Source organism: Sebastes fasciatus, chromosome 16 (genome assembly GCF_043250625.1).
Source record: "Sebastes fasciatus isolate fSebFas1 chromosome 16, fSebFas1.pri, whole genome shotgun sequence".
Classification (NCBI taxonomy): domain Eukaryota; kingdom Metazoa; phylum Chordata; class Actinopteri; order Perciformes; family Sebastidae; genus Sebastes; species Sebastes fasciatus.
The window spans coordinates 23,154,072-23,166,954 of NC_133810.1; the positions used below are offsets into that span (position 1 = coordinate 23,154,072).

The window sequence follows — 12,883 nt, forward strand, 5'->3', positions numbered from 1 at the left end:
GATGCAAGCTTGAAATTGGTTGGATTCTACAGCTTTCCTTCTTGTTATACTTCTTGCAAATATACACTTTTTTATCCCTATTGAGAGGTATACATTATATAACTGTATTGTGATGCTGTCACAACTGACTAGAAGAGGCAAATCTGAGTTGTCTCGTCTTTCTTTACAAATTGTTGAAGTGACAGCCACAATTTACGATGCATTATTTGCCCTATAATTACTAAACTGCATGGCTTTTCTGTTATTCTTTGTCAATCAGAGTGAAGCAGAAAAAAAACAACAACTATAAAATGGATTATAAAAATGACAAGAAAGTTTCAGTAAAACTGGCATATTATTTCTCTCTGCAGACATAAGTGACATTTGCTTGCTTAGATTACATTCATTATGTTTTATGTGCACACAAGTACATCCTCGTGGGGATCAACACTTACAGTGCTCCCTTTTCTCTGTGCTGTTTGTGGAAGGATGCCCGTTGTGGGTGGGATCTGTGCCAGGTCTCTTGTGGGAGCCCCTACTCAGGGTGGCCCTGTTGGATGTTGTGCCGCTCCAGGAAGCCATATGCTGCCGCTCCAGCGTCGACACGGTCACCATGCACTCCTCAGAGGGGTCTGAGGCCGCAGCTGCCCACGAGCTGTGCATGCGGGAACCCACGCTGTGCAGGGACTTCATGGCCGGTGTGTGGGCTGCTGAGTGGATGGTAAACGAGGGGTATTTGGCGAAGGATACAAATGAGACATCATGATAGAGGTGCTCCTCTCTGAATTTACTATAAACGAGGATTTTCTGGCAAATACTGTGCTGGGAGAGCGTAAAAAGACATAACTTACTTTCGGCGTTGTTGTCTCTTCGTCTGGGCAGAGTCCCAACTTTGCCCGCCTGTGGTTTGAGGCCAGTCAGTGCTGCCCTCTTGTGGCCAAGGCTATGTGTGCCCTGTGCGCCATGGTCTGCTGAACCAGAGCTGTCGGAGCGACACTGTTGCGAGCTTTTACCTACCGAGAGGGAGTTAACAAAGATAAAGATTTGGCTAAGCATGCCTGAACAAGTATGTGGCTCACATGCAATGGATTGAGCAAGACACTTAAGTAATGGTGAATGTTACATCCTATACTTGCATTTATATAGCGCCTTTAAAGACTTCCGACGACTCATAGCGCTTTACACTCCATGTCAGCATTCCTATTCACACACACATTGATACACTGATGGCAGAGGCTGCCATACAAGGTGCCAACCTGCCCATCAGGATCTACTCTAAATACTCATTCACACACCGGTGGCACAGCCTTCAGGAGCAATTTCGGGGTTAAATGTCTTGCCTAAGGACACTTCGACAATTGAAATCAAGTCAAACTTGTGTTAAACATACGAGTCTACATGTGACGTCTTGAAAGGAGTATTGAAGATGATTCACAAGTTTCCATCACGCAGGATATTTGTGGAAATAAACAACTATAACTCCCTCATGCTTACTACTTAGTATACATTCTTAAGAGAATATCATTACTGAGTGCTTTAATCAGAAGGCCTCAGGACCTATTTTTCTTTGTTGCAGCAATTAAGCAACCAGTTGTATGAAGTTCAAAACATAGAACAGCATTGAATCTATTTAAATCATGAAAATATACCATTTAAAGCAGGGGTCTCAAACTCGCGGCCCGCGGGCCAATTGCGGCCCGCAAGACGATATTTTGTGGCCCCCACCTTGATATGAAAGTTTAATGTTAGTGCGGCCCGCAAATTTTTTTTTTTTTATAAAGTTTTTTTTTTTGGGGGGCATTTTTTCATTTTTATTGACAGGACAGTGGATAGAGTCTTGGAAAGGGGGGAGAGAGAGAGAGTGGATGCGGAAAGGGCCACAGGCCGGATTCGAACCCGGGCCGCCGCGGTCAGGACCAAGTCTTGTTACATGGGCGCCCGCTCTACCAACTGAGCTAACCAGGCGCCCTCGGCCCGCGAGATTTATGTGAATGGCAGTTTGCCGTGGAAGGTCCCTTTGTTGCGCGAGCCCGAGCTGAACGAACCTACCCATCACAGTGGGGTATATGGCTCCCGGGGACGGGCAATCGGCCGGGCTTGATGCAAGCAGAGAAACATTTCACAACAACTATGGTGGCGCCCGTGTAACATCGCATAAACTAGATTAAAGCTTGATTTATACTTCTGCGTTGAATCGACGCCGTAGCCTGACGTGCACCTCTCCAGAAATGTAACTACACGTCGCGGCGACGCAGACCGCAACAGCTGTGATTGGTCCAGTCTGTCAGCGATGCTGAGCGGCCAGGACCCCGGACAACCACAGAAAGTTCTACTTCTCTCTGCCTCCATCTTTTCAATGTTTGTTCACACAAATCCACTCAGATGAAAGAAGGAAACTCATAGAGACGCCGCCGCCAACTAGCGGTTTGGTGGTGTAATTGCAGAGCAACACAAACACAGCAGGCACGACTTTATTGTGGAGTGACACCAAGTGGAATGAATATATATCTTGTCACACAGCCCCAATCATGTCTTTTTCAAAGCCTGCAGTGAAGAGAAAGATTGGTGACGAGCACAGACAATTTCAGGAAAAGTGGGAGACGCAATAGAGGCCATGTTCAGAAGAACCGTTCATGTTCTTCAATGTTCCATTCATGTTCAGGACAGTTCATGTTCAGAAGAACCGTTCATGTTCAGAAGAACCCATTCAAGTTAAAGAACTGTTAATAATGACGTTTGAGAAGATTGTTTTTTTTTTAACAAAGCTTTTTTTGTGGAATACCTGATGCGGCCCAGCCTCACCCAGACTCTGCCTCCAGCGGCCCCCAGGTAAATTGAGTTTGAGACCACTGATTTAAAGCATTAAATCCACATCTGCAATATGGCACCCCCTGTGGAAATACTGCCACCACACTGGCTTTGTTCCTCATTTGTTTCACTGGACTGAAGCTATTTTCTCAATCTGCCTGCTAGCACTTCTAATACAAACATGACACGATAAAATGTTTGCATTGCTAATGTTGGTAAATATTTTTAGTCATACCGACCTGAGTTTTGCCCCGCAACGGCTTATTAAAAATGTTGAAAACACATATCCTCAATGCACAAGTCAATCTCTTAACCTGTCAAACAACGGAGTCTAAAAATGGTACAGTTCCGTCCCTGTGGGAGAAGCCTTCAAGTTTCTCTCTAAAGAAAGGCTTTCAGACAGAACCTTATTTATAAATGCATCAAATCTTAAATGTTCGACGTGTGGCTTTTCAAATATAGAGCACTACTAAAGTTTTTAATATATTCTATGTTATGGTTTTGATGTCTATGTCAGAATAGCTTCAAGTAACTTTTCACAGACTGCCTGAGAATATGTCTTTGATAAAGAATACTTACAGAGAAAAAAGGATAACCTATGATTTAGAGTAGAATATATAACAAAACTGGAAAGAGTATCTGTCTGTATGTCCTTCGAGTTTCTCAATAACCGTTCATCCGATGGACTTCACACTTGGCAGGTGTATTGCTGAGGACCCGAGGAAGTGCAGTGCTGAGTGTGAAGTTGTTTGGATGAGTGGTTCTTGAGAGAGATATACCGAAGTCCAAGACTGAATACTTTTAAGCCTATAAAAAATGTCTTACTTTACAACAGCTATGTTTATTTTACTACATTACCTTTCAGTGTCAATCACTGTCCCTGCTGGCTACATAAACATTTTTTTTTCATCTGAAAATTACACACAATTTCACCCAAAGCCCAGTTTTCCACTAGTACTTAAATGCAGCATGCATTTGCGGAACTGTATGGAGCTGGAGACGTGAAATTGTAAAACTTATCCGAGCGTATCAGGCGATCCGTGCGCACACAGGAATCTTTCCGAAAGCGAAAATGATCAGATCTGTGAAGTTGAAGCTAAACATCTGTACGTAAAATATGAATATGTATTCAGGTTATTTGTTTTACATGTGTTCGAATTGATTGGTATTTGTGTGTAGATTGGAACACAATTTGTGTACCCAAAATGACACACAAATTGTTATTTTTCATTTGTGTGATCATGTAATACACATTGAGAGTGACCATTTTGAGACTAATTTCACTCCATATTAAATGGGCTATTGTACGCCTTGGTCTTTGTTCTGTGCAGTGTGTCCGTAGGTGATAGTTCAGCCAGCCAACAGACTGCAGAGTGTTTGCTGCCTCAGTGGTCCAAACCCTATTGGCAGACAGGAATGTTGATATTGGCTGACTCTACGAAACCCTGGATTAGGTTAAAAAAAATATATGTTTTTGAACATTCAATGCCATGTTTTTTTACATTATTTTACTATTGGGATATCTGTGCATGGCAACTAAAAAGGCTTTGTTATGGAAAGCTTGTATTCATGGTTAAAAAAAAAAAAAAGGCAACATTGTTTGTCAGACACATGCATCCACAACCCTGACCTCCACACACACTTTGCCTTGCTACATTAAGAAGACACTTCTTCCTGCACAATGTCATGGGAGTTAAACTGTGTACTGCAAACTCCTCTAATATTAATGCAATTTCTTGGGCTGAGTGGCTGCAGCCTTTTCAGCTCCATATAGGAGGAAAAAAAGCAATGTGTCTGCACTTTTAATATGATCTGTCCACAGCTATTTGATGCCCGCATAATAACATATTTTCCGATAAAAACATGGTTACATTTTGTTATTCTTACATCTGTTTCTTTAGACATATGTTTTGAATAATGCTCCATTTGTTAGGGATAACGAGAAAATAAAACAATCCATGTAAGATACAAAGGGATCAATAAATATGTCCAAATCTCGATAAATATACATATATGTATGTGCATATGAATGTGTGCCTTCAATAAACAATAAATCAAATTACAGCTATAAATTAAAAACAGTATATTATTTTACTTAAAAATGTACTTGGAACTCTGTCATCCACAACATTTTCCATACTTTTATACATTCGTAATGAATATGTTCTATTGTTGAAATGGCATATATTAATACTAGGGATAATAACGCGTTAACACAAATATGTTTTAATGCCACTAATTTCTTTAACCCAACTTGTTTTTTTTTGGTTGTAGCAGGCTCAATTTTATAGTTAGAGTGAAGATACTGGCATCATATGAAACTAGAAAACCTAAGGAATCCATTGGTATCAACGTCTCATACTAGCTTTTCGTGAAGGGGGCTAAATAATGCTCCAAACTATGCTAAATTTTGGAGAGGGAAAACTGTCATGGCCATTTTCAAAGGGGTCCCTTGACCTCTGACCTCAAGATATGTGAATGAAAATGGGTTCTATGGGTACCCACGAGTCTCCCCTTGACAGACATGCCCACTTTATGATAATCACATGCAGTTTTGGGCAAGTCGTAGTCAAGTCAACACACTGACACACTGACAGCTGTTGTTGCCTGTTGGGCTTGAGTTTGCCATGTTATGATTTGAGCATATTTTATATGCTAAATGCAGTACTTGTGAGGGTTTCCGGACAATATTTGTCATTGTTTTGGGTTGTTAATTGATTTCCAATACATATATCATATCAAAATAAACATACATTTTCATAAAACAAGCATATTTGCCTACTCCCATGTTGATAAGAATATTAAATACTTACAAATCTCCCTTTAAGGTACATTTTGAACAAATTAACAACGTGTGATTAATTGCAATTAAATATCAATCGCTTGCCAGCCCTAATTTATACATAAGTTATTTACAAAAGCCCATAACTGGTATGTTTGCTCTATCATGTTATCTGTGGACTTATTATTTATCTATCTGCAGCTGCATTGGCCAAATTTCTCAAGGTTTCATCATATTTTGAGCTGCAGAAATGATGAGATGATGGCGCCTATACCCTTTTTACTGTCAATGCCCTGGTGGTCTACTCATTTAAAAGAAATGACTTCAGTCAAATTCGTTTTTTACCGCATGCAAAACATACCTGAGCCCTCAAGGTTATCCACGCTGTGACCGGGAGTGTATTCAAAGCCACACAGATTCTTTGACACCATAGCGTATCTTTCCTCCTCCTCCACATCCTCGTCTTCTTCAGAAAGGAGAGTTGCTCCCAGTTCAGAGCCCAGTGTACTGGACATGAAGTCCATGGGAGGGATGGGGGTGCTGGACACGTTTGGACTGCCCTTCATGTGCCTAATTCATTGTAGGGAAATACCGTATATTAGGGAATAAAATACATTTAAAAAAAGCAATGGAGGTCAGATAATGAGCATAAATACGTGAAAACAAGTTTCAGAATGCAGAATCAGTGCATATTCAGAAAGGTAGAGATGCAATGTGCAGAGACTGTGAATGCCTGCAGTGATTTCACTGATTACTTTCTCAGAGCTGGTGTGTGTTGTGCTAACACAATGGAGTTGTAATTGGGCTGGATAAAGGATATCTGGATGGGCAGGGCTGTCACCAACATGCCTGTTATCTCCCCCACAGCTGTCCTCCACGATGGCTCACATCCCGCCATGGAGGAGATGCATGCATAATTACCAACTCTATTTACTGATGTCAGAACAGCATGTTAGACTAAACCCAGTCATTACCCTCCAACACGTGTCGCCTCTGACTTGTCAAGTCTCCCGATGCTCCATCAAAGGTGCAATCAATAGGAGAGCTGTTTTTATCGCTCGCAAGAAACACGGGCCGCAGGTTTGGGCTGACACATGTAAATACCAGTATTATAAGACGCTCAAACATCGGCTATTGATATGCAAAAAACCCAAACTATCAACGGAATGAAATGAATAAAATTACAGGTATCTCTCCTCCTGAGCAAAGCAAACGTATTTGAACAAAATTGTGATGCAGGCACACAGTATAAAGGTTTTAAATGATCGAACAGTCACACAGGTTGTTTTTTTTTACAACCAAACTAGAATTATTGCCTCTTATGTATGGATGTATGGCTCCACCAACCAGAAAAGTTGCAATTTACATTTACGCTGTTCAAAATGTCATCACTTCATAATTGTATCCTGTTAGATATTTGTGTGAAATTGTCATAATTAGCATATGAATTCTTCAATTATGGCCAAAAAGGTGTTTTGTGAGGTGACAATGATATTGACCTTTGATCAACAAAATCTAATCAGGTCATCCTTGAGTCCAAGTGGAAGTCAAAGCGTTCCTGAGATATCGCTTTCACAAGAATGAAATGAACGTAAGGTCACAGTGACCTTGACGTTTGACCTTTGACCACCAAAATATAATCAGTTCATCCTTGAGTTCAACTGGACGTTTGTGCCAAATTTGAAGAAATTCCTTCAAGGCGTTCCAGAGATATCGCGTTCACAAGAATGGTATGGACGTGAGGTCACAGTGACCTTGACTTTTGACAACCAAAATCAAATCAGTTCATCCTTATCCATATCGCGTTCACGAGAATGGATCGGACGTACGTACGTACAGACGGTCGGACAGACAACCTGAAAACATAATCCCTCCGCCCACGGCTGTCGCCAGCGCGGAGACATAAAAAAATACATCAAATTATAGAAGGAAGTTGGTCTCAAAATGTAGTAAACCAGAGCAGTAAAAGTTCCTTACCATGACTGCTTGGCCACCTCGTATTGGTAAGCTCTGGTCAACTCATCCAAGTGGGCCTGCAAAATGGATTGCATTTCGTCATGGTGGGCAGAGCTGAGAGAGGAAGACGAGGGCTGGCTGAAGGAAGTTCCTGCCGGCGAGGAAGACCTTCCTCTCAGGGGAGGAGTGGGACCTCTCTCCTCCTCCACCTCATTGTCCAAATTCTGGTGGCGGTAGGCCTGGACGGACATGGGCGGGGCCCAGCTGTTGCTGTCATATCTGGCATGTGGACAAATGTTTTATGTATTAATCATCACATTGCTGAACAGTTGATTGCATATAATTGAAGAGGATAGGGAATATTTAAGGATTTACAGGGACAATTTGCCTCCTTTTATGATGAGGATGTCCAGTCATTGTTGGCGGTAAATGTGGTCAATTGAAGCAATAAATCCCCCGGTGCTTGGTGTGCTGTATTGGCCGAGAAAGCTGAGTTCTCCTGCTCGCGTAGCCGTGCTGGCAGTGCCTACATGTACCAGGAGGCATTGCGCTCCAGCTTCTGACTACCAGAGGTCTGCCGGCCATATTCTCTTGCACAGAAAATGCCGCCACAGCATTTTTTCGGCTGTGCACTCGAATAAATACGGCTGAATATCCGAGTCAGCCAAATTTACCCTCGTCCATATTTTGGGATGCCATTTTTGCTGTTTGAAACATACAGTAGCTAGTTTGCACTACAAGCAAAGACAGCAAGGGTGTTCTGTCTTTGAGCGGCATCTAGAACACATACATTTTTGCAAAACAGTCATAATCTTAGGTCGCGTAAATGACTTCAGCTTAAAGTGCCCTCTATCAGTATACAGAGGCTGGCAAAACAAGCCTTATCCACTATGGTCCTTGGTCCCGGAATGATCTGCAGGCCAAGCCTAAACTTGAGACCCTTCCCTCTTTACATTATTCTAAACTTAGAATAAAGGAGGTGGTCACTGCTAGCTGCAGTTACTTCAATTATCTAACAAACCAAAATGCCGCCTTGTTAATACACTGTATGATGTAATGTATTTTTGTCGTACCTATTGTTGCTGCTGTGATTTGATGTCGTTGTCTTGTTATGTGTTGATGCTGCTATCTGACCCTTGGCTAGGTCACACTTGTAAAAGAGGTTTTAATCTCGACGTGACTTCCTGATGAACAAATCCAAACTAAAATAAACTGTAGTTCTGCCTTGCATCCAACTAATGTCACGTCAAATGACGGCAAGGGATGCAGGAAGAACAAGAGATTTTGCAGCGTCAAACTCAGTTTCTCGGTCAATATAGCACGCAATGAGGAATTTATTCTTTCAATTGACTACGTTTACCATCGACACTGATTAGTCATCCACAGAAAAGGTAGTTCATTTTCCCTTTAATGACATTCCTATATTGACTTACTCTAGTCTGATTGGATTGAAAATTTCAGTTAAGTCAATAGATGACACATTCTCCCTCCCCCGTTCCATTGCTTTTACTTCACAATAAGTTGTTGCCAGGCACTTATCGTCAATCTCAGCCATTTATCCATTGGCTAGAGATACAATGTGACACCATTTTACTATTGTTGTGTATTGTTTTTGCTATTGTTTGCCTTGTTAGAAGTGGGAACCGAACATCAGATATGGTCCACAGAGATAAACAAAACATTAATTTTGGACCTGCCAAAATGTTTAAAATGATTAATTTACAATCATAACAATTTTTTTCAGGAAAAGCCATACTTTTATTCTGCAATTTTCTTAAAGCTCTGTGGATGTATTCTTATTTATTTTTTTAAATATTAATTTATATGAAAATGTTATCAACAAGACCTTTAATAATATATTTTCTTCCATTGGCAAGTGTATAACAGCTCAATACAAACCTATTTCTATTATTTTTTCTATATTAGGAAAATAGGTAGCTAGAGGTCTACTTCTTGTCCAAACTCTCTGATAGAAAACACACGCACACACACACACTCTGGGTACAGGTACAGGATATTGTGACCTCTGTGTTTGCATGTGTTTCTTCTGTCGACGTGTGTTTTTGTGTTTGTGTGCGCATCTGTTCCAGGGCAGAGATTGATGAGATATGAATGTATCTTACCCTCCTCCATGGTTTTCCTGGGGGTAACGGTCAAGGTCAACCTCGGTACCAGGGAGAGGGTGCATGGGTGGCGGAGGCAGGGGCATGTTAGCCCAGCACGTCCCATTTGATTTAGAGGCCTTTGTTCCACCCTTCACCTTCTTTTTCTTCCCAACCTTTGTACCTGGGGAGGAAAGGTAAAGAGGGAAAGAAGTTTAGTCTGTAGAAATCTCTGTACACAAATATTATTCTATACGGAATTCTCTAACACCTACCTTGAAAGCTATCTTCTATCTTTCTCTGCTATCTGAACTTTTTCAAACCCGTCTCCCACCCAATGTTCATTATTTCTCTTTTTTTTGTGTGCTGACAGCGCATTAGGACTTTTTTTTATGTTGACATTTCGTAAAGAGGCACAAAAACCTGCGGCAAACCACTTTAAGTTGCTTCCCCCACTTGCTTTACTTTATCTCCGGTAAGCCTGACATTTAGCTGAGCGCATGGGCTAATGTGCAAAAGTACACACAGAAATGCCTCCATGACTTTACTAAAAATGTATATATAGACTGCGTAAATATCTCAGAACACTGAGGGACTTTCCGCCATCACTAATCATGTTAACCCCAAAGAAATGCGTCATGATTGGGTGACATTTCTGGGCTAGATGAGCTCCCGGGGTAGAATTGTGATGAAGACAGAAGAGTAATTAAGAACATTATCCTAGGGGTCTGTTTTCAGTGAATATGTAAATAAATTCCCTCCTTTTCATTTTGCTCTATCTCTGGTTCAGTTTGCCAACTCCCTTGTAGCCCCTCTAACGGGCTTTTTATTTGCAAAATGTTGCTTTTGCCGGACGTTCAAGCACTGCTGCAGTCCACAGAGACACAAGACACATAAGCAAGAATCGAAAAACATCTTCTCTGCTAGACTTGAGAGGTTGAATGAGAGGTTTAGTATCTAAGATATATTCACTCTTGATTTATGTCTGCAAACCTCTGTCAATACATCAAATCTGGAGTATCGGCTGTCCTGTGGATGACATTTGCTGGTTAACAGTCCGGGTCAATTTAGATGGTACTTCCAAAAAATCCACAAACTGCATCTTACTTCCAGGAAGCTCCATCTGATGAAGCTCTCATCCTACTCTGACTGCGAACTCTGACCTAATGGGGACGTAGGGTCTTTCCTGCACATCTATTGGAACTGCCTAGGGGTAGTGTTTTTCTGGAAATTGGTATCTACAACCTCATCTGACCTACTTGTTACTAAAGTACCATTTTGTCCAAAGCTGCTCCTATTGAATGATACAGTACTTCCTCTCTAAACACTCTTTTAACGCAATCGATTTAGCGTGTTCTGTTTTAAAGCTAGAGTGAGGATACTGGTATCATATGAAACTAAAAAAACCTAAGGAATCCATTGGTACCAACCATGTCATACTAGCTTGTCGTGAAGGAGGCTAAATAACACTCTGGACTTTACGCTACATTTTGGCGAAGAAAAACTGTCATGGCCATTTTCAAAGGGGTCCCTTGACCTCTGACCTCAAGATATGTGAATGAAAATGGGTTCTATGGGTACCCACGAGTCTCCCCTTCACAGACATGCCCACTTTATGATAATCACATGCAGTTTGGGGCAAGTCATAGTCAAGTCAGCACACTGACAGCTGTTGTTGCCTCTTGGGCTTGAGTTTGCCATGTTATGATTTGAGCATATTTTTTATGCTAAATGCAGTACCTGTGAGGGTTTCTAGGCAATATTTGTCATTGTTTTGTGTTGTTAATTGATTTCTAATAATAAATATACATACATTTGCATAAAGCAAGCATATTTGCCAACTCCCATGTTGATAAGAGTATTAAATACTTGAGAAATACATTTTGAATAGATAAAAATGTGCGATTAATTTGCAGTTAATCACGATTAACTATGGACAATCATGTGATTAATAGCGATTAAATATTTTAATCAAATCGACAGACATAAATATATATATATATAAATATATATATATAGAGAGAGAGAGAGATATGAGAGAGAGAGAGAGAGAGACGCACTAGGTCATAGACCTATACAATTATTCTTATGCAAATATTACCATATTCGCATATCAACATACATGTCATGTAATTGTTTATATATGTGAGTATATACGTATATGTGCATATCATTTTTTTTCCCTTTACATTTTGATTTACTAAGGCCAATTATAATGTCTATTGGGTTGCAGCCAGGGGTGGGGGGCTAATTGTTCTGTATTTGTTTATGTGTGCTGTTTGTTACCCGTGTTGACATAGTTGACAACAAAAAAAGAGTGCAAACACACCGCCAAAAAAAAAAAAAAAAGGATTAAACTTTATCTTCAACGTTGCTCGTACCGCTGCCAGGTCGTCTGTCAGTCAGCGAGTAGCCCAGGTTTGCCATCTCCTGCTGGGCCTGGAGAGAAGCCTTCCAGCGGGGATCTGGCCTGTCCACGGCCAGCTCGTGGAAGCTGTTGGACTGGAGTATCTGAGTGGTAGCGTAGGGGGTGGGCTGACTGCCTCGCGCCGGGCTGCTGTAGCCCGCTTTCCCCATGAAGTCAATACTGCTGTAGATGGCACCATCAGACAGCATAGTGCCCGTCTTCTCCACCGCCGCGGACGGCAAAACATCTGAGACAAAAAAGAGGAGGGTGACAGAGCGAGGAGAGAAGAAAAAGGGATCATGGAGAGATAAGTTGACATGAAGTTAACGATCTTTAAGGTCATTAACACTCCCTGCTGCTCTGGCACTCTGCATTAGTTAAATACAGGTCTCAAATGGACTTGATATGAATGAAAGTGATTATCTGCTAGCACAATTAGCATGCAACACGCTGTGGGAGCCCGGTGGAGTGCTCACAAGAGGGATATTCAAACAGCGCTAACCTTCAGCTCTACTGTCTTGCACACATAAAGCCTGCAGCTCACCGGGGCTCCAATGAGCTGAGAGAACATACAATAAAAACACTCCAACTACATACAACCTTGCAAAAAAATGCACAATGGCAGGAGCATGAGAAAGAACGAAAAAGTTAATGCAAAAACTTAAATATCAGGCTTGTCAAATCCAATTAGCAAAGTATTGCCCTCAAAGGCTCTTTTAATTTGCATGCATGTGTTTGTTTGTGTGATGATTTGCTGTCACTGCGCTTCCAAATGGATGAGCATCAAAACTGTCGGACCAGGCATTGCTAAAACTGTATTTTCCAACACCCCAGCCCCAGCCTGTTTAT

At 41.3% G+C, this 12,883-nt stretch overlaps 1 protein-coding gene across 1 annotated transcript in view; it reads right to left on the reverse strand.

Annotated features, from left to right (window-relative positions):
- The window catches only part of LOC141752901 (roundabout homolog 2-like), a 112,806-nt gene that overhangs the window by 1,551 nt on the left and 98,372 nt on the right, over window positions 1-12,883 (reverse strand). Inside the window, exons 21-26 of the mRNA XM_074611155.1 lie at window positions 12,009-12,281; window positions 9,649-9,811; window positions 7,547-7,804; window positions 5,931-6,139; window positions 831-992; window positions 435-689 (exon numbers count right to left, since the gene is read on the reverse strand). Of these exons, the coding sequence (XP_074467256.1) occupies window positions 435-689; window positions 831-992; window positions 5,931-6,139; window positions 7,547-7,804; window positions 9,649-9,811; window positions 12,009-12,281 (1,320 nt within the window). The remainder of the gene's footprint in view (window positions 1-434; window positions 690-830; window positions 993-5,930; window positions 6,140-7,546; window positions 7,805-9,648; window positions 9,812-12,008; window positions 12,282-12,883) is intronic.